Source organism: Dromiciops gliroides, chromosome 2 (assembly GCF_019393635.1).
Source record: "Dromiciops gliroides isolate mDroGli1 chromosome 2, mDroGli1.pri, whole genome shotgun sequence".
Lineage (NCBI taxonomy): Eukaryota > Metazoa > Chordata > Mammalia > Microbiotheria > Microbiotheriidae > Dromiciops > Dromiciops gliroides.
The window spans coordinates 362,274,127-362,295,520 of NC_057862.1; the positions used below are offsets into that span (position 1 = coordinate 362,274,127).

Below are 21,394 nucleotides of genomic sequence, written 5' to 3' on the forward strand. Positions count from 1 at the left end.
GTCTGGGCCTCAGTTTCCCCCTCTAACAAACAAAGGGATGTGGATAGCTGATCTCTAACGTCCTTCCAGATCTAAATCCTATGGTTCTGAGGGGCCCCTTATTTGGCTCTTATGTCTTCTTCGGTTTTGCCATTCAAAGCCCTTTCATACCCTGGCCCCTCCCTACCTTCCCCATACACCTTAGACTTCCCTGCCCCACATACTCTGCCATGCAATGGAGATGGTCTACCTGCTGTTCCTTGAACTATATGTCCCAGCTCCTGCCTTCATACAATTTCACCAGCTGTTCCCTGCACCTGGAATGTTCTTCCTCCTCATCTCCCAGCTCTTCCTAGCTTCCCTGCCTTCCTTCAGCTCTCAGTTAAAGTTCCATTTTTCTGCTACAAAACCTTTTCCAGTCCTCCTTAATCATAGTGCCCTTCCTCTAAGAGTACTCTCAGTTTATCAGCCCCATCTATGAAGGGCAGACTAAGTGGTGCAGTGGATAGATTGCTCGAGCCACAAGTCGGGAAGATTCATCTTCCTGAGTTCAAATCTGGGCTCAGACACTTACTAGCTGTGTGACCCTGGGCAAGTCACTTAACCTCTTTGCCTCAGTTTCCCCATGTGTCAAATGAGCTGGAAAAGGAAATAGCAAACCACTTCCATTACCTTTGCCAGGAAAACTTCAGATGGGGTCCACAGAGAGTCAGGACACATTAGAGATAATATGAACAACAATAAAATTTAAGTCTCTTTGTACATAGCTGTTAGCATCTTGTCTCTCCTGTTGGATTGTGAGTTTATTGTTGTTCTTTTCAGGTTTTGTTCTGGTTTTGCCTTTCATTGTACCCCAGTGATTAACACTGTGCCTGACACATGTAGGTTGATTTTATTGATAGAATGACAACAGAAATCATAATACTTGAACCACAACCAAAGGGTTGTTGTGATAATTGGCTATATGTAAAATGCTTTGCCAATTTTTGAAATCCTATCTGCATAGAAACCATTGTTGTTGTTATTATTAATAATAAATAGTGTAGGGGCAGCTAGATGGCGCAGTGGTAAAACACCGGCCCTGGATTCAGGAGTACCTGAGTTCAAATCTGGCCTCAGACACTTGATACTTACTAGCTGTGTGACCCTGGGCAAGTCACTTAACCCTCATTGCCCTGCAAAACAAAAAAAACAAAAGAACAAAAACAAAAAAATAATAAATAGTGTAGGGTGGACTCAAGAAAAGGCTCACTTCAGGCAATGGAACCTAAGTCAGGGGAAACATGAGTTCAAATCTTGTCTCTAATACTTACTAGCTGTGAAACTTAACCTCTCCTTTATAAAATAGGGTTAATAATGCTTTGTAGTACCTACTGTGAGGATCCAGTATAATAATGTATATAAGCATCAAAGTTCCTTGTAAAGCTTAGGGAGCTATTTTTCAGGAATTTCTCTTTAGAGAGGCTGCAATAATACTCCCTGTCTGTTTTTTAGGCTGGTTCCAGACCTGGATTCAGTTTCCTTTGTTTTTTGCTGGGGACAGGCGACAGGAACTCCTGTGGGGAGGTGGCGGGAGGAGGAGAGGCCTACCTCCTTTCTCCAGGCTGGCAGACATCGTGGCAGAGTGATTCCTTAATACACTTGTAATTGCTGTCGTAAGACGCTAAATGATACTTTGGAGACTGTGGAAGAGTCAGATTTTTGACTGTCTCCCTACTCTAACCAGAGTCCACAGAAAGGACAAAGGAGGCTGGGCCACCCCTGAAGGAGATTCTTCACCCCTTTTTCGGAGACTCATTTCCACAAGGTTGGTTTTGTTCTTTGTAAACAGGGCAGCCCTGCTGGGAAGAATGCTAGTTCTCACTAATTCATTCCCTTGACTCAATGGCCGGGTAACAGCAAGGTAGCCAGCCCTCAAGGGCAAGAAGTACTTCCTGATGGCTGCTGGGGCTGGCCCTGGGCCTAAGCACTTGGGAGATTTTTGAGTAATATTTTTTAAAAAGTCAAAATAACCACAATACTCATCAATTCTATGGAGCATGCAGATTTCAAAGTGCTTTTGTCAAAACTGTCTCAAGAGGAAGAGAATGCAAATATCATCAATCCTATTTTACAGATTAAAGACATCAAGGCTCAGAGACAGTATTACATGAATTACCAAAGGTCACAGAATCTCAGAGTTGGAAGAGAATGCTGATCTAGGTCAACCACATACCTGAACAAGCCCTTCTTGAAGCAATACATCTAGTCTGTACTGTGGGATGGCCAGTGAGAGTAGAAGCATTGCTTCCCAGTGCAACCCATTTCACTTTTGCACAGCTATAAGAGTGAAGATTTTTCTTCTTAAGATAAGGCTCACTCTCCATTCTTCCCTATTTTTGTGAAAATTGGTATATTTTCCCTCTCCCATTATCCATGATCTTTTGAAGATCACTTATAGAGCTCAGCAATACTAGGCCAGGTAACTTGAATTCATGACAGTTCTCCTAGTTCTTAATATTACTTACTTATCTTGGTTATCAACTCCCTATTGACACCATTTTTTCTCTCTTTTTTCAGTTTCAAAGTCATTCTCTTTGACAGAGATAAGCAAATAAGTAGTAGAGTAGGATTTGAACCAAGGTATCTCACCCCCAAGTCCAAAATTGCATATTTTATTTTTTAAAAACTTAACATTGGGGCAGCGAGGTGGCGCAGTGGATAAAGCACACTGCCCTGGATTCAGGAGGATCTGAGTTCAAATCAAGCTCAGACACTTGACACTTACTAGCTGTATGACCCTGGGCAAGTCACTTAACCCTCACTAGCCCCCACACAAAACAAAACAAAACCTTAACATTGAGCATCAATATATCCTACTAAGTTTTCTTAGAAAACTAATTAATTTCAACAGGTTATCGTTAGGTCGTTTCAGTCATGAGACTCTTCATGACCACATTTGGACTTTTCTTAGCAGATAGTGGAGTGGTTTACCATTACCTTCTCCAGCTCATTTGACAGATGAGCAAACTAAGGCAAAGAGTATTGAGTGACTTGCCCAGGGTGACACAGTTAATAAGTGTCTGAGGCCAAATTTGAACTCAGCGTCTTCCTTGATTGCATACCCAGGTTTCTATCCATTGAGCTACCTAGCTGCCAATTTCAATGCATAAAGGAGCCTAATGATTTTTTGAGTCACTTCTAAGTCCCACCAGAATTCTTTGTCCATTAATTCTCAATCACTTTTTCTTTTTACATAGTCACAAATACGTGTACTCTGTTCCTTTGTCGGGAAGCTAAGTGGATAGATTGCAGGGTTTTGAAGCCAAGAAGACTTGAGTTCAAATCTAACCACAGATACTTGTTAGTTGTATGATCCTGGGCGAGTCACTTAATCTATTTTTAACTCAGTTCCCCTAGGACAACCAATCACAGTTGTATATTTATATTATGGGGATGTGAGAAAAGTTCTTGCAAAATCTTAAAATGCTATTGAAGTAGGATATTAAAATTTTTATTATCATTATAAAAAGGCAGGGTTTTATAAGAAAATGAGTCATTTCGCAGACCCTGGTCAGGAAAAACCAAGACAAGTCCATTAGAAGGCATAGACCCTTTCAATAAATGAAGGAGTGATCCCTAATCCTGACCTGAGTTTCTAAGGTACAAGTATCCAATGGAGGTTGGGTCACTTGGAATTTCTTAGTAGGAAACATAATAGTTTTCCAGGCTGTAGGAGAGTCCATGGGAAGTGAGGTCACAGTATAAATATATAACTCAGGCTCGCTTTAAAGACAAGATTTTAAAGACAAAGCTAAAGGAAGTAGGTGAAAGATAAGGTTTGTTAGGTTTCTAAAAATTCCAAATTTTGATCAGTGAAACAAAGCAGAGGGGAAACTGAGAGAGGACAGAGGTCTATTTTATATAAACCTGACGGTTTTGTATGATTCTAGGGAGGTTAAGTGACTAGTAACTCCACCATTAAAGTTTTTACAATCAAAATTTAAAGTAGCCCCTGGACAGAAGACTCAGGCTGACAGGGCAGGACATTTACAGAAGCTATAAGCACACCCAGCTCTAGATGAAGGAGACAGGCAGACCTGTCCAGACAGTATTCTAAAGTAGTTTGGGATATTTGGAACCTGACCTCATGGCTAAGCAGTGTGACATAATGGGAAGGGCCGGATCTGGCGTCAGAAGACCTATATTACTTATAGCTTAAGTGGCTATAAAGGGATGGATTTAAGACCTATCAGCTAAGTGGGTAGTTGTGTATCGGACAGAGTGCCAGGCCTGGAGCCGGGAGCACCTGAATTCAAATCCAGCCTTAGATACGTATTGGCTGTGTGCCCCTGGACAGTTTTCTCATCAGTAAGATGAGTTAGAGGAGGAAAAGGCAAACCACTGCAGTGTCTATGCCAAGAAAACCTGAAATGGGGGTCCCAAAGGGTTTAGACATGCCTGAAACGAAACCAACAAAACAATTGAAAGTTTCCCTTCTCTCTACTTAAAGATTCATGTTCTGGCGGCCCCGCCCCCTCCCCCCCCCCCCCCCCCCACTGGGACAATGCAATTTTCTACTACCTTTAAAAAATGGCAAATTACTAGAGCTAAGGCTTCAGGAAATCCTTGCATTAAAAATGCCTAGAAAGGAGGGGCAGCTAGGTGGCGCAGTGGATAAAGCACTAGCCCTGGATTCAGGAGTACATGAGTTTAAATCCAGCTCCTCAGACCTTTGACACTTACTAGCTGTGTGACCCTGGACAAGTCACTTAACCCCCCAGCTGCCAAAAAAAAAAATGCCTAGAAGGGCTAAACCCATTAGCCACCTTACAAGAGAATTTGTTTCTCTAAAAAGTTTTGTAAGGGAAATGCAATGGCCCTTACATGTTTCCAGTGATCCCTAGGAGCTTATGTGGGTGGTAGGACACTGGAGCAGCTTATTTGAGTAGAAGTAAAAACCTTGCAGAGAGGAAGCTAAAAAAGAAAGGGGAGGGGCAGTTAGATGGCACAGTGGATAGAGCACCAGCCTGGAGTCAGGAGTACCTGAGTTCAAATGTGACCTCAGACACTTAAACACTTAACTAGCTGGTGACCCTGGGAAGTCACTTAACCCCAATTACCTCACTAAAAAAAAAAAAAGAAAGGGGGAAGATTCTGAACATCTGTTCAGGATTCTTCAGGAGGGGCACCTTACTGTCCGTGGTCAATATCATAGTTAGTTTGCAAAAATTTGAAAAGAACCATGAATTTGAATCCCCAAGGACTGTGGTTTGGAACCTGGATAATCTATTTTACCCTCAGTGGGCCTGCAGTTTCTCCTCTCTATAAAATGGAGCCAAACTGAAATAAGAATGACCTCTAAGGTCTTTTCCAGCATAAAAGCTCATATGAATATGTAAAAAAAGAAAGATTTTTGTGGAGGGACAATTGTTCTTTTTTGTAAAATGAATATACATATTTTATATTGTTAGCAAACTGTAATTAGCTTCAAGCTTATCATTTTTGATGATTTTATTCCTTTTGTTTATTTGACTATTGGTAAGGATTTGGGGGCAGCTAGGTGGTACAGTGGATAAAGCACCAGCCCCTAGATTCAGGAGGACTTGAGTTCAAATCCAGCCTCAGACACTTGACACTAGCTGTGTGGACCCTGGACAAGTCACTTAACCCTCATTGCCAGACAAAAACAAACAAATAAATAAATGAAAATTTAAAAAATAGAAAAAACAAAGGAAGAAAACAAATGTACTGCCCTCCAGCCACTATGGTCATAGCACTGCTGTACCCAAACAGGGAGTGTCAGTCACACCATCCTTCTAGTTACTCACAGAGAGGACTCTGGAAAACCTTGCAAAGGGTACTTTCCCAACTACTTCAACCTTTTTCATTTGGGTCCAGAAAACACACACACACACACACAAAACTCAGCCACAAACAGCCCTTGACTTGGTGGGTCCCTTTCCCCTACCCCCTTCAACAATCTGCTTTCCCTGTCACTGATCCTGGAGGTCTTCCTTCCTGAGATGAGATAGAAGAGTCACTTCAAAGCTAATATAACTGGGGGGGTGGGGTTGACTATATGAGGAAGAGGAAGGCACTGGAGAGACTAGGAAAGCTGGGGTAAGCTTATATTTGGGGTGCAGAGGGCAGGGGAGTCAGAAGTGATAGAGGGGCAAGGCAGAACATAAACCATTAAAAAAATTACATAGGAAAAAAGTTCTAGAGGACATAAATTGGTGGGCGCCTTTTAAAAATTATTTTGCTAAATTTAACATACACTTTTAAAAAACTGTATTGGTTTTTATATACAATGCCCTTTTTTTTTTTTATTGCAGGGCAATGAGGGTTAAGTGACTTGCCCAGGGTCACACAGCTAGTTAAGTGTCAAGGTCTGAGGCTGGATTTGAACTCAGGTCCTCCTGAATCCAGGGCCAGTGCTTTATCCACTGTGCCACCTAGCTGCCCCTACAATGTCCTTTTTTGATCTTCCATTATATATGAAAATATTGTATTTGTTGATAATGTTAAGTTAACACTAAAGATTAAAAAAAAAAAAGGTTGGCTGCAGGGCAGCTAGGTGGCACATGTGGCACTCTGGCCCTGGATTCAGGAGGACCTGAGTTCAAATCTGGCCTCAGATAATTGACACTAGCTGTGTGACCTTGGGTAAGTTACTTAACCCTCATTGCCCTCCCCCTCCCCCCCAAAAAAGGTTGATAGAAGAAGCATTGTTTTATTGTGGTTTTTTAGTATATATTTTCCATTGATAGATCACCGTCATTTCTGGATATTCCCTACCAACTCCTAACTGAAAGCTGTTACAAAAACTGTGAAACAAAAACAATAGTATGACCATATCTGAGGATATATGCAACTGCTCTGTCCTCAATTACACCAACTCTTGGCTGAGAGGAAGGAGTTATGTTTTATATATACCAGGGACTTAAGAGACATATAGATTATTGGGAAATAGTGCTGAATAGGAGAAGATGAGGCCCTCTGGGCTCTCTGGCAAATTCTTACCTTGATTCTCATCACTTCATTTTACTTTTAGCTAAGTTAGACCAATGGGTCTATTAGTCTTGTTAACTTCTGGATCCATGTGTCTTGCAAATAATTCTTGAGATTATAGCTACATTGTCTCTCCTGAAAATCTTAACGGCTCAGCTCCTCTCAGCATGTAAAGCTAAATCAATATATGACCAAAAGTCCTGTCTCAATAAGAACAGCATCTTTCCTTATTGCCACATACTCCAAATCATAAAGAGTTCAGCCTTAGAATACTGAAAGTTTCATAACCTCACTTCCTCCAACTTCAGTAGTATTCATGCATTCACTCATTCAACAAGGCATTATTAAACTCTACTATGTGCCAGGTGCCACGGTAGGTGCTGGAGTCACAGATAGCCCCTATTCACAGAGCTTACATTCTACTGGAGAATATATTCTTTATCATCCAGTCGAGCAAATGTCCTTTCTGATTTCCAAATGACAAAGGCCATTAGGATCTAATTAGTTGCAAAGGCATAGTGTATATAATGTAGGGGTTAGAAAATCAAATCTAGCCTTTCAAAATGCACAGGGAGAACTGCACACACCCCAGGAAAGGGAGGCCTGCTGTTAGAAAAACCTCTTCAGGGTTGTGTTGGGTGGTGGGCTGGATATAATGATCACCTGTAAGAGCTGCTGCTGTTGCTGCCATAGGGTGATGACAACATAGTACAGTGGGGTATGCACTAGGCTTGAGGCCAGGACCTGGACATGATCCTTGCATCTGCCACTTAATGTTTGTATGTTCTTAGAAAAGTCCCACTCCCTCTCTTGGCCTCAATTTCCTCCTCTGAAAAGCGTGTCTAAGTAGGATTTATTAAATGATCTTTAAGGTCGCTTCCACATGTTACATCCTTTTAGAACAGGGGTTTGGAACCTTTTTAGGGTCATTTCTTTTGGTGAGGTAATTGGGGTTAAGTGACTTGCCCAGGGTCACACAGCTAGTAAGTGTTAAGTGTCTAAGGTCGGATTTGAACTGAGGTCCTCCTGAATCCAGGGCTGGTGCTCTATCCACTGTGCCATCTAACTGCCCCAGGGTCATAGATCTTTAAAGGCAGGCAGGTGAAGCCTCTGGACCCCTTCTCAGAAGAATGTTTAAATGCACATGATTACAAAGGAGAAATTGTATTTAAATGTAGTTATAAATATATGTATGGTATGTATATGTGTATCCGCATATACACATGTGTTTGTATATAGTCATGTGTCCCCAAATTAAGAGCTTGTTTAGAGGAAGAGAAACAAATATCCTTTGCTGATTTGATGCCCATATCTGAATCCTTGAGCATGCCCAGAGTCAAAAGGATAGCAGGGTAGTAGGGCAGGCCACATATAAGAGGGCCTCTGATATAGCATGGAAAATAGCATCTTCTAAGGGCTTTACAAATGTTAAATAAGGATTTCCCATCAAGCCACCAGGAGGTGAGGCCGGTCATTCAGTATCATTATCCTCCTTTTACAAATGACAGAAGGGGAGGTTAAATGATTTACCCTGGATCAGAGACAGGGCTGGTATTTGAAAATCAATGGCTTTCTGTCTCCTGATCCCTAGCCTGGGCTTTATGACCATCTCCAAGAAAGCAAGGAACCTCCCTCATTTTCTCAGTCGAAGAGATATCTCCATGGAAACCAAATCAGCCAGGGTCCCGGAGCTTCACCTTCTGTTCCACTCTTAGTGGCAATATCTCCGTAGCAACCTAATATGATGTCAAAAGGCAGATGATGATAAACCCATATGGGGAATGAGTAGCCTGAGCAAGTGAATTGCCATGGGACCCTTTGTTTCTATAGAAACTGTCTCAAAAAGAAGAGAAAGACAACATAAATAGTCATTACTAAGTCTGATACATGATCCATCAAGTCTGGGATTTTAACAGTTGAAATCAAGGATCATCTGTAGGAGGAAGGGCAGAGCTGTCCTTAGAATCCAAGCATTCAGGGGTCGGAAAGGCCTTCAGAGATCACCTAATCCAACCCTCACCCAAAATATGAATGCTTGTGAATTCAGAATAAATTGGTCATTCATTTGTGGGAAAACTTCTAGTGATTGGGAACTCACCAAGTCAGCCCTTTCTCTTTGGAGGCAGCTCTGGTTGTTATAAAGTTCATTAAGCTAAAATTCACAGCAGGATTTCCTGACAGGAGGATTCCCTCTGATTTCCACTTTTCAAACCTAAAGGAGAACCTGCTATGTGGAATTGAAGTAATCAGTCCTACTCCTTAGTCTGGCAATTAAAGACTTCCAAAAGCTAAACTCTCCTGTAGACATCTCAAACTCAGCATGTCCAAGATTTTCCTTATCTCTACCCCTTCTTCCAAACTTCTTTCTGCTGAAGGCACCACCATCCTCCAGTTCTCTCATTCATAACCTATACATTATCAACTCCTTACTCTCCCACTCCACTCACTTTTCTAACATGCTCAACTTTTTTGATACTACCTTTCACATATCTACAGGGCAAATGTCAAACTCAACTACTTGCTGTTGTACATACACACCCTTTCCTCCCTTTTTTGCCTTTGTTTATACAGCATCCCAGGCCCAGAATGCATTTTCTCCATCTCTGCTTTCTGAGACCTTAACCATGCTTCAAGATCTAGTTCCAAAGCTACTTCATCTATGAAGTTTTCTCTCATATCCCTCCTAGCCAAATATAGTCTCTCTCCTCTCAGATTTCAAATTTGAATAGGATAAGTATTCTGTGCTGTAAACCATTTCCCCCATTCATTTCCTTTGTCATATTTGAACTTTTCCTGTGCAAAAAGGAGGGTAAATAGGGCTGCTGCTCCCAAAGGTATCAGACTCATCTTTCTCCCAAGGAAAGAAAAGGAAATAAAATAAAGTCACCTTGCTGCTATAGTAGGGTGACTGGTAGAGAAGTAGTGTAATGGTGAATTAAATTTTATGAGAATGATCTACATATTCATTGAAAGTGTCCTTGATGGGGCGGCTAGGTGGCGCAGTGGATAAAGCACCGGCCCTGGATTCATGAGTACCTGAGTTCAAATCCGGCCTCAGACACTTGACACTTACTAGCTGTGTGACCCTGGGCAAGTCACTTAACCCCCATTGCCCCGAAAAAAAAAAAAAAAAAGAAAGTGTCCTTGATGAGGGGCAACTAGATGGCGCAGTGGTTAAAGCACTGGCCCTGGATTCAGGAGTACCTGAGTTCAAATCCACCTTCAGACACTTGACACTTACTAGCTGTGTGACCCTGGGCAAGTCACTTAACCCCCATTGCCTGCAAAAACAAACAAACAAAAAAGAAAGTGTCCTTGATGAAAATATGAAAAGGGAACAGGTAAGCCATAACCACAGATTGTTTTTTTACAGCAGACCACCTCTCCATGATCCCACAACTGACTGATGGTTTAAAAAAAAAAGAATACAAAGTCCCCGTCTTTATTGCTTATTGATTTTGGGGGGGCCAGGGCAATGAGGGTTAAGTGACTTGCTGAGGGTCACACAGCTAGTGTCAAGTGTCTGCAGTCAGATTTGAACGCAGGACCTCCTGAATCCAGGGGTGGTGCTTTATCCACTGTGCCACCTAGCTACCTCATTGCTTAATTGATTTTTTAAAAAATATGAAACAGCAAAATGCAGTCTTTAAGTTTCTTCTTCAACAATTTATTGTAAGCATCCAATCCAATTCAACAAGCATTTATTAAGTGACTATAAGCAAAGTTCTGTTCTAGGCACTGGGAACTGAAAGACAAAACAGAAAGAGTTCCTGTTCTGAGGGAGTTTACATTCTATTGAAATAAATCTAGTTTATTTGAGCTTAAGGAGAACATCCATCTGTCATGACCACTCAAAAATGATCAGTCTAACAATCCATAAGGATGAAACCAAATGGATGAAAAATATCTGTTTTTTAGATAACAATGTGCAGTTGGATAGACAGAGTTAGTAAGTATATCAGTACTTATTTCTTAGGCAGGTACTTTGGATGGACAGTGAGCTGGACCTAGAATTAAACTAGAGAAAGAAAGCATCCTGTATTGCATTTGGGAAATTGTACAACATTTTAAAATAATCCCAAGCTGCTCCCTTCTACCTTGTAAACATCAGTGTTCTCATGATATTATATGACTACAAATCAGGGAACAACATAATCTCTGAAGACTAAAGACTGCAAATCATTCAAAGATCTATGGAGATATAGGAGATGATGGGTAAATTATGATTTACATGTAAGAAATGCTATAAAAAAATCCAGAAAATATATGATTGGAAAGGAAGGTGGGTCAGTCAGGTACTTAGAATGAGGGATAACCAATAGTTAGCCATAGTCCCTTATTGGTAATCTCAAGGAAGAAGCTTCCGGGCACTGGGTGGATCCTCTATGAATAACATGAGACAAGAATAACAAAGGATGAGAAAATTTGGCTGAGTTATGATCTGGACTGCTGGAGGGAGTATCTGAATTGATGAGCTCATGGAACCCTGGAAGTATTGAATGAATGAGTTATTACTTCCTCTTCCCCCACTACTCTGAAACCACAGTCTGTTCAATCCAGGATTTGTTATTAGAGGGATCACTGAGGGACATGTGATGGAGGTCATGGTCCTTCCTTCTCGATGTCATGTCCCAAATATCCTAGTGTTTCCTCGGAGACCTATAGTTCTGTCATCTAAAAAATTTATCTAAATTTCCTTCTGAGCCCCTCTAACCAACCTTCTCATGTTAAAAAAAAAAAACCCAACAACCAAAAAACCCAAAACAACCCTTCCTAGTGTATGTAGTACATGCACTTTAACCCTTCCATAATGTATATGTCTGACAATGTTACAACCATACACAAAAACCTCCCTATAAAATGTTAGATAGATGAATTTGTATTTTATCCTGGAGGCACTAGGCAGCCACTGAAGGTTTCTTGAACAGGAGAATTACAGGGTCAGACCTTGGCTTTGTGATTATGTGAATAATCAAGCAGGGAGGGAAAGACAGTTCTGCCAACTGCCCAGGGGAGCTGTCTTCATCGTCCCAGACTGATGTGATAGGTCATAAGCTGCAAGAGTCCTAGGATTCTCAGGATGACAAATAAGGTAATATGTGTCTCCATGCCAAGTCAGCCTTCAGGAAGTGTTCTTAGTATACAGAACAAAGAAGTGGCAGAGCTGGTAGAAACCTGAACATACAGAATACAGAATGTCACAATTTGCAAGGGACCTTGGAACACAGAACATACAATCTCAAAGGCTGGAAGGAACCTTAGAACATGGAATGTCAGAGCTAGAAGGAGACTGTCACTAGAAGGGCCTTACTTAGAAGACTGAACACAGACTACCATCTCTGTGAGACTTTAGAGACCATCTGGTTTAACTTCCTCTCTTTGCAGGTGAAGTAAGGCACGTGAGGATGATAGAGTGGAAATAACTTGACCAAGGTCCCACACAGAACTTCTGGTAAAACTTGGACTAAATGCAGATTTCCTGATCTCCAGCATTATAGTATAGTGGAAACAGCCCTAAATTTGGAATGAGAGAAACTGGTTTGAATTCCATTTTTTTCGGCTTATGACCTAGTACAAACTTGTCAAGTCCCTTTGTCTCTCTCTCTCTCTCTAGGCATCCATTTCCACATCTCTGAAATGAAGAGGCTGAATTACATGATTTATGTTTCCTTCTGGTTTTAAATGCTGAGACCCCAATTCAAGGTTTTAACATGATTAGAGGAAATAAGATACTGCTACCATAGCGCAAACCTGGATCATACTCATCACTGTCTCTGCATTCAATTCATCATTCCTTTAATGGGCAAGTATAAGGACTGCAGCTCAAGCAGATATCCTGGTTGTGTCTCAGGAATGCATCTTCAGAATAGTGCCCATTCTTCCCCATGTAACTCCAGTGTCCCAGCATGCCACAACTATAGGACAGAAAGGAGGCAGCCATGTCCTCCTTGTGCCCTCTAAAGGGTGGGACTGTGCTGGGCTGGGTGACCTTGCAGCAGCAGCATCAGTTAATGCCAGCTGCTCCCCTGGGCAGCTGGCAGGGCTGTGCTTCCCCTCCCCACTGATTGTATCTAGCTGAGACCATCTCAAGGCAGCAGGAGCTTTTGGGCTCTGGGGACCCCAAGTTCAAGTCAGATGCCAGGGACAAAGGCTTGCTTCACATCGAATTTCTACTTCCCAAAACCCACACAGAAATTGGTAACAATGAACACAAGAGTACAGAGAAGTGAGACTGAGGATTCTGCTCACAAATGAACCCATAGGGATCAGTACTCCCATAATAAGGAGGTAGAGGGGATGTCTAAGTAGGGCAGCCCTTCTGACTTCTTTCTGACCCAGACCTGTTGCTCAGTCCCCCACCACTGTCCTAAAGATTCCAGTCCAGAAACCTGTGCTGCTTGGTGACAGCTACAAAATTTAACAAATCCAACAACCATTTATTAAGTTCCCACTAGATGTCAGCCCCCATGTTCCATGCTGCAGTTTTACTGTTTAACAGGGATAATTTCTGCCCTGTCTTCAAGGTGATTACAACTCAGTGTGTGTGTTTGGGAAGTGGTGGTGGGAGGAGTTCAATGATGGTGCAGGGTAGAAAGGGATGAGGGATATTTGCACAAAGAAATAAATAGCGTGCAAGGTAAGATTGGATGGGGGCCATGGAAAGATCCAGACAAAGGGAGCTAAGAAATTCTGAGGAGGGAAACATTCATGTCAGCAGGGGAAATCAGGGAAGGCTTCGTGGAAAAGGTATCACCTGAGCTAGGTCTTGAATACCCTGGGGCAGCTGTCTAGAGGGAAGTCTCAAGTTCAGGTAGCTTCCTTCTAGGGAGCAACAGGAGACTGACTATAATTAGGCAGTGGCTCAAGGTAACCTACTTGTATCATTCACTTGAAAATCTTAAAGCAATTAAGGGAGGCTGTTATGACTCAGCAGGGTGATCTGGTGGAACAGTACTAGGGTTTGGAGTCAAGAGAAACTGGAGGGCAGCACTAGGTGGCACAGTGGATAGAGCACCAGCCCTGGCGTCAGGAGGACCTGAGTTCAAATCTGGCCTCAGACACTTTGACACCTTACTGTGTGGACCCTGGTAAGTCACTTAACCCCAATTGCCTCACCAAAAAAAAAAAAAGAGACTTGGTCTAAAATCCTTGACTTGATACTAGTTGTTTCATCTGGAGAAGTCACTTAATACTTAATGATTCTCAGTTTTCTGATCTGTAAAATGGTAATGGCAATACTTGTACTACATTTCACAGGGTTATTGTTAGCAAAATCTTTTGCAAATCTTAAAAGATTCGGAATCATTCTATTAACAAGCATTTATGGGGCAGCTAGGTGGCGCAGTGGATAGAGCAACCGGCCCTGGATTCAGGAGGACCTGTGTTCAAATCTGACCTCAGACACTTAACACTTACTAGCTGTGTGACCCTAAGCAAGTCACTTAACCCCAATTCCTTCACACAAAAAAAAAAAAAAATTAAAATTTTGTTTTTTAAAAACCCAAGCATTTATTAAATGATTTTCAGACTGCTAAGTGTAGGGAATCAAACAAGACAAAATGGTTATTACACTCAGGGAGCTTATATTTTTATCAGAAAAAACAACATGTACACATATAAATAGACAAAAAATAAATACGATGTAATTTGTATGGGGAGGAGGCCCTACCAGTTATTCTTATTATACATGGTTGCTTTTTTTTTTCCAGGGCAATGAGGATGATAAGTGACTTGCCCAGGGTCACACAGCTAGTAAGTGTCAAGTGTCTGAGGCTGGTTTTGAACTCAGGTCCTCCTGAATCCAGGGCCAATGCTTACCACCACTGCGCCATCTAGCTGCTCCCTATTCTTATTATTAAGCCTCTTGTGGTTCTTGCATTTAATTAATCTATCAATAAGCATTATTACCTGTATCAGGCACTGTGGCTAGGCACTAGGGATATAAAGAGAAAAGGGAACACAGTTCTGCTTATGTGAACCCCCTGGGTGGGGTCTGGATGGTGCTGGGTCATGGGGACCTTCCCTTACGGGGCTTACAGTCTACATAGCCTATGTCCTAATGTTCCTTCCAGCTCAATAGTTTTATGTCCTAAGTCCTAAGGTCCTCCCCCAGCTTTGATATTCTTCACCCTCTTTTCCTTTTTAAACCCCAAATGAATGGCATAGGAGTTTTTAACCAAGCGTAAAAATCTGGTCTAAAACCAGAGTTTTCCTGGAGCAAATGTAATATCAGAGTAGAGCAGGGCAGTGAGCTCTGGGCTCTAATCTGCAGCTTGCTGGCCTGATCAGAATCCAATCCTACCCAGTCCACAGAGGAGAGTGCCCAGTGTCCTGGTGTCCATGAGCCAATAGGCATATGATAAAGTAACTACCTGCCCATCAAGAAGATAGCTGCAATAGCTGCTGAGGCTCTCTGTACTAGCCACTAGCCACTCCTCTGTTGCTGAGGCCATACAGATCACCTCACCCTCTAGAGCTGGGTAATCCTAGCTGTGAGAAGGCCAGCCTGGAACTTGAGTGATCCCAACCCTCTTAGGAAGCTGGGGAGTGGGACTCAAGGAACTCTGGACATCAACTCAGATGTCTGGAGTGCCTCAGAACTGTCATGGGAGGAACAAATTACACTTTCTACCACGGCTCAGTTGCCAGCATTCATCATACATCGCTGGGTGATGGGTTTCCACAGCTGTGGCCAGGAACTTTATTGGGCTGGTGCTGGACTTCTCTTAAATTCTGCTTTCACGAGGTCATTCCCCCTATCCAGAACTCCAATGTTAGGTGATCCGTCTTTTGTTGAGCCTATATGTGCCTCCCTGCCCAATTATGTCAATAAGCATTATTAAAGGTCTATTGATCTGTGCGCCAGGCAGCGGTGCATAAGCTCTGGGGATATAAAGAAAGGCAAAGATGGTCCTATCCTGAAGCAGCTCCATATTCCAATGGGGAGTCAGCATGTAAACAACTAGATCCAAACATGGTACCCAGGGTGAGTTGGAGGCGATCTGGGAGGAATGGCATTGGGGTTGCTGGGAGTGGAGTGAGGTAGGGAGAGGTTGTGAGGAGGATAGAGAAAATCTTCTTGCAGTAGGTAGAAATTTATCTGCATCTTGAAGGAATATAGGAAAGCTAGGAGGTTGAGAAAAAGGAGATCATTCCATAATGGAGAAAAACTAAAGAAAATACACAAAGTCAAGAGATAAAGCATCTTGTTCAAGGAATAACAGGTGCTTCCACCTGTTGCTCAGTAGATTCTAAACATCCCAATGAAGATAATAACTTCATTTCTAGGAAACCTGAGACATGGATCTGTTAAATGATTCACCCTAAGGAGACATATCCAGTGGTTATGTTGTCCTGCAGTACAAGAATTGAAAGCAGGGATCAGAAGTAAGCTGAGCAAAAGATTCAGGAAAGAAAGGGTAAGGTAGTCTGGTCATAACAGGCCTCTTCCCCCAGGGAGAGGAGTGGGGAGATCCTTAGAAGGGGCAAAGGGATGGATGAGGCCACAATCTAATCCATAAGGATTGCATGCTTACTTAGCCTGGGTCCATCCTTACCTACCCTATATATTATTGTTCCATTACTTACCATAGACTGGTGCATTTATAAGGGCTACCAGCTCCCTTTGTTTATATCGAAGCATAAAACAGTTTAAGCCCTAATGTTTTAGTAGCAACTGAAGCCAGTCCAGAGACGAAGCAATCAATCCACAAACATTTATTAAGCACTTACCTATGTGCAGGGCAGTGTGCTGGCACTGGGATACAAAGAAAGGTAAAAACTAGGCCTCGGGTGAGTTTACAATCTAATGGAGGGACAGAGAACATAATATAATTAAGTAGCATACAGAATAAGTGGAATGTAGCCATTAAGGAGAATTCCCTAGCAGTTGGGGGAACTGGGGAAGGCATCCTAGAAGAGGTGGCATTGAGCCAGGGATTCTCTAGAGAGCAGAGGTGGGGAGAGGAGCATTCTAGGTATAGGGGACAGCCAACACAAAGCACAGAAACAAGAGATGGCGTGACACGTTTGAAGAACAGCAATTCAGCCAGAGAGCTGGACGGGAGTCAAGTATAAAAAGACTGAAAAGGTAGGAAGGAGCCAGATTGTGAAAAGCTTTAAAATGCCCAACAAAGGACTTTCTATGTGATCCTGAAGGAGCTGGACAAGCTCCTGATTGGCCCTCCCCTTTACTGGGGGCACATTCTAAATGAGCATGAAAGGGACCCAGAGGGCTATATCTCAGGCTAGCAGGTTATTTCCTTTATCCTTTGTTTCATCATCAATACATTATAAACCAGGTAAGTTCCCTGAAAGCTTAAAGTCTTTTCTTGTTTTTTTTTCCTTTTTAAAAAAATCTTTCTACATTAAATCTAAACAGAGCATTACAATGGGTACAGTAGATATGATAAATATCCTTTGTGCCAGGCTCTCTGCTTAAGCATAGGGAATACAAATAAGAAAAAGAAAGACAGTGTCTGCTCTCAAGGAGCTTACAGTCTCATGGGGGAAGACATGAAAGGGGAAGGTGGAGCAGCTCAGCCTGTTGGTTTTTAAAAGACACCAAGAACATTTCCCCTTTGTTGACAAGAAAAAAAGCTTAAGATGAACTTTCAATTGTTCAAATGCCTGAACAAGTAGGCAGGTATTCGCTAGAAATACTTCAGCGAAATTCTGAGTTTTGCATTTACTAATCCATCTCCAAGCCCTTCCCCGACCCTCCCTCCTCCAGATTTCCTTTCCTAGACTTCCTTGGGACTTGTTCTTTCCATACACCAGTTTGGGTCATCCTTGCCTTGTGCTCCAGGGCACACAGCTGGTAAGTGGCAGGGCAGGAAGTTACCCCAGAGTCTCTATGATTCTGAAGGCAATGGGCAGAGCTCATACCAAAGGCAGTGTGCTGTCTCAAAGCTCCCTTTGCCTCTCCTACGCACTGTCTATAATCTGTTAGGCAGTTAGAACTTGATCTTCCGGATGACGGTTTTTCTTTCTTGGTTGGGCTTGCCTGTCCAACTTCATTTTAAGAGCCTTGCAGGCAAGGGCTGTAGTATCTGTATCTCCCCCTTTGCCTCCCCTCTTTCCTCAAGGTCGAACATGGTTCTAGGCATGTAGCAAATAGTCAGTAAAATGGATCATATTGAACTCAATTTCTTCTCAGTGTATTTCCCAGCTTCCCACTCTGTAAACAGCCAGCAATCAACACCATTTTATTAGAGAAAAAACAGCCTGAAGGGAGACCTAGCCCCATGGAAGTCTGCCCTTGGAAGACTTGTGTGAACTGATGCAGAGCAAAAAAAAAAAAAAAAAGCAAAACAAAGAGACTAATATAAACAACTAATAAAACAAATAAAACTCACTTAATTGCAATGAATAATCTTGGTTAAAAAGAACAGAGGGCTCCTTCCCCGCCTCCCCCCAGTCCCCACTCCTTTCAGGAAAGTCTAGTGACTTGCTTCAAATTACAGAGAGGCAGCAGTAGAAAGAATAAAGCTTGGGCATCAAAGGATCCATGTTCAGACCCTGTCTGTAACACTTATTACTTGTGTGACCTGAAGCTAGTCACTTAACTTACCCTGGGTTATGGTTTCCTCATGTGTAAAATGACACAGTTTGGAGAGATGGGCCCTGATATCCCTTCCTGTTCTAAAGCTCTGAACCATAGGTAGGTTAGGGTAGGGAAGTGAGTATTAAATGTTTTATATATAGTCAAATTGGATTATTTTGTTATTTGGTTTTGTTTATTTTTTTTTAAATAAAAGGGAGGCTTAAAGGTGGGAGGAGGAAAATAAAGGGAAATGATGTGATGTTTAAAAAGGATTTCAATAAAATAAAAGTATGCCCTCACAGCCTGTCCCTTTCAAAATACTGCCCTCGACAGAGGCCTCTGAAGAGAGTCCCATAGGTCTGACATCATTCAGAGTACTTTCAACTTCTTTCAAGCCTGGTAACAAGAGGCCCCAACTCACCCATAGCTCATACATTAATAGGCTTTGACCTTGATTCTGACCTTGAAAACCTGTGTTAGCTGAAAAGGAACTAACCTGGGGGGAGGGGGGGAGGGTGTATTTATTGTCTATGGAGTCAGTGAAACCAAGGTCAAGGAGGAAAAGCATAGCTGTCAGACTGTACAGGCCGGAAGTCTTTTCCAGGAGGGAAACTATAATACTCCTCTGGAGCCTTCCAGGGAAGGAAACAGGACTCAGCAGATTTTGCTGGGGAAAATGTGGCAAGATATTTAATTTAACACTACATTTCTTCAGTGCTTTCCTTACAAACATCTGATGAGGTAGGTGATTCATGTTTACATTCTTACCCCCATTTTACAGATGCAAGATCATCACTCAGAGAAGAGGCTTGCCTCACCTCACACAGAGAATTCCAGAGGACTGATAATAATCATGCTACCTGTTTCCTGACAGAAGTAATTGACTCTGGGTCCCAAATGAGATAGGCATTTTTGGACACAGATAATGTAGGAATTGATTTTGCTTGGCTATGTATATTTGCTGCTAGGGTTTTGTTTTCCTTTCCTTTTGTCTCTTTTTCTCTCATGGGGAGGAAGTGAGAGGGAGAGAAAAAAATGCATGTTAACTGGGGAAAAAAAAAGGAAGAAAACAGGATTTCAAGCCAGGTCTCCAGACTCCAAGTCCTATGAGCATACATAGATCAGGGATTCTATCTGGAAGGGATTCCCCAGGGAAGTCAGTGACAAACTCATACAGTAATGAGTCAAAGGTAGGGTCAAATCTAAGTCCTCAGACTCCAATTCCAGTGTTCTTTCCACAGCACCACAATGCTATCCCCACACCATATGGACTTTCTAAATTAAACTGAGTAGAGCCTGGAGTATCAAGCTAATATGGGGAGGAAGTGAAAGAGGCCTGAAAAAGCCACTTTTACTTCCCCATACTCCTGTGTGCCCCAGCTCCTTTCCTGAATCTATCCGCTGCAGTATGTGGACTGGCTAGCACTTCTTCCACTGTTTTCTCCCCCACCAGGCTCTCACCTCTCGAGGTTTGTCCATCTCATGCTGGAGCACTTGCTTGGCCAGCTCTGCCTCGATCAACCTCTGTCGAAGATCTTCATTCTCCTCCTCCAGCGGATTCTCTTCTTTTCCACCACCTCCAGCTCATTATGCAGACGCACAGAGATGTCTTTGGAAACCTGCACACCCAGAAAGGAGACTAGGGTTGAGTGATCTGGGTGACTAAAGCCTTGGTCACCCTCTAGCCCATAGGTCCTGGCTGCTCTTTCAAAGGGTCATAGATTTTAAAGAAGGAAAGATGTTGTAAATTCAGTTTACTGTGACTGCCTCAAATTAGAAAATTGAAACTGAAGCCCAGAAACAAGAATTAAGGTCATATGGGCAGTAAGTATCAACCCTGTAAAGGAAACAGCTTAAGAATCATTGTGCCCTATAATCCAAGGAGGTCAATGATCCAAAAAAAGGTCTCATACCCACCAAAATATTGATGGCAGCATTTTTGTGGTAGCAAAGAGCAGGAAATAAGTAGATGTCTGTCAAGTGGAGAATAGTTAAACAAAATATGATACGTGAATGCAATGGACTGTTATTGTGCAGCAGGAAATGATGGATATGAAGAATACTGAGAGGCAGGGGAATACTCATATGAACTGATGCAAAGTGACCAAAGCAGGAACAGGAAGACAACTCAATACAATGACCTCGGCAATGTTGATATAAAGAAAAACCACAATAAAAAAAAGTCTAAATTAAATTCTGTGTAATTCAATGACTCCAAGCCTGGCCTTGAGAGAGAAATGAGTACACATCTCCTTCTCTTCTTTGCAGGAGGATAGGGGAAGGTTATCAAGGTGGGACACAGCACATATTTTCAGACTTGATTGATATGTGGTTTGAACCCCCTTTTTTTTTACCTCTTTCTTTTTTCTTTGTTTCAAGGCATAGTGCTCTGGGTGGGGAGGGATATATTGGGAAGTGAGGCAGTATGAAAATGAAAGCAAAACAATTTTTAAGTTAAAAAAAGATTATTCTCACTTGACAGATAAGGAAACTTTGGTTCAGAGAAGTAGAGATTTGATATGCTCAATGTCCCATCAGTAATTAATTAGTGGCAGAGCTAAGCCTAATCCTCTTCTGGTCCTGAAGAGTGATTCTTCTTACAACAGCAAGGTCTCTCACACCCCCTAAGGTCTGCCTCACTGAGCCCCAAAGAGGATGGAGGCTTTTATGTAGGAATCAACCTAGGCTGCATCCATGCTATCTAACTGGTAGTTAACAGGCATGAATGGCATCATTCCACGGGTAGGAAGGAGGGGACAAATCTGACTGTCAGGTTCTTTAGAAGCAAGGAGAAACTTCATGGTTGGAAATATTTTCAGTTTTATATTTTCAATGCCCCGATATTTTGAACCAAAAACAAAAGCTCTCCTGTAAATG

General features: G+C 42.2%; 1 protein-coding gene across 1 annotated transcript in view; it reads right to left on the reverse strand.

The window, feature by feature from the left end:
- Positions 1 to 21,394, reverse strand: part of SOGA1 (suppressor of glucose, autophagy associated 1) — a 131,421-nt gene that overhangs the window by 61,949 nt on the left and 48,078 nt on the right. The window contains 2 exon segments of the mRNA XM_043989423.1: positions 19,979 to 20,070; positions 20,073 to 20,136. Coding sequence (XP_043845358.1) covers positions 19,979 to 20,070; positions 20,073 to 20,136 — 156 coding nt within the window.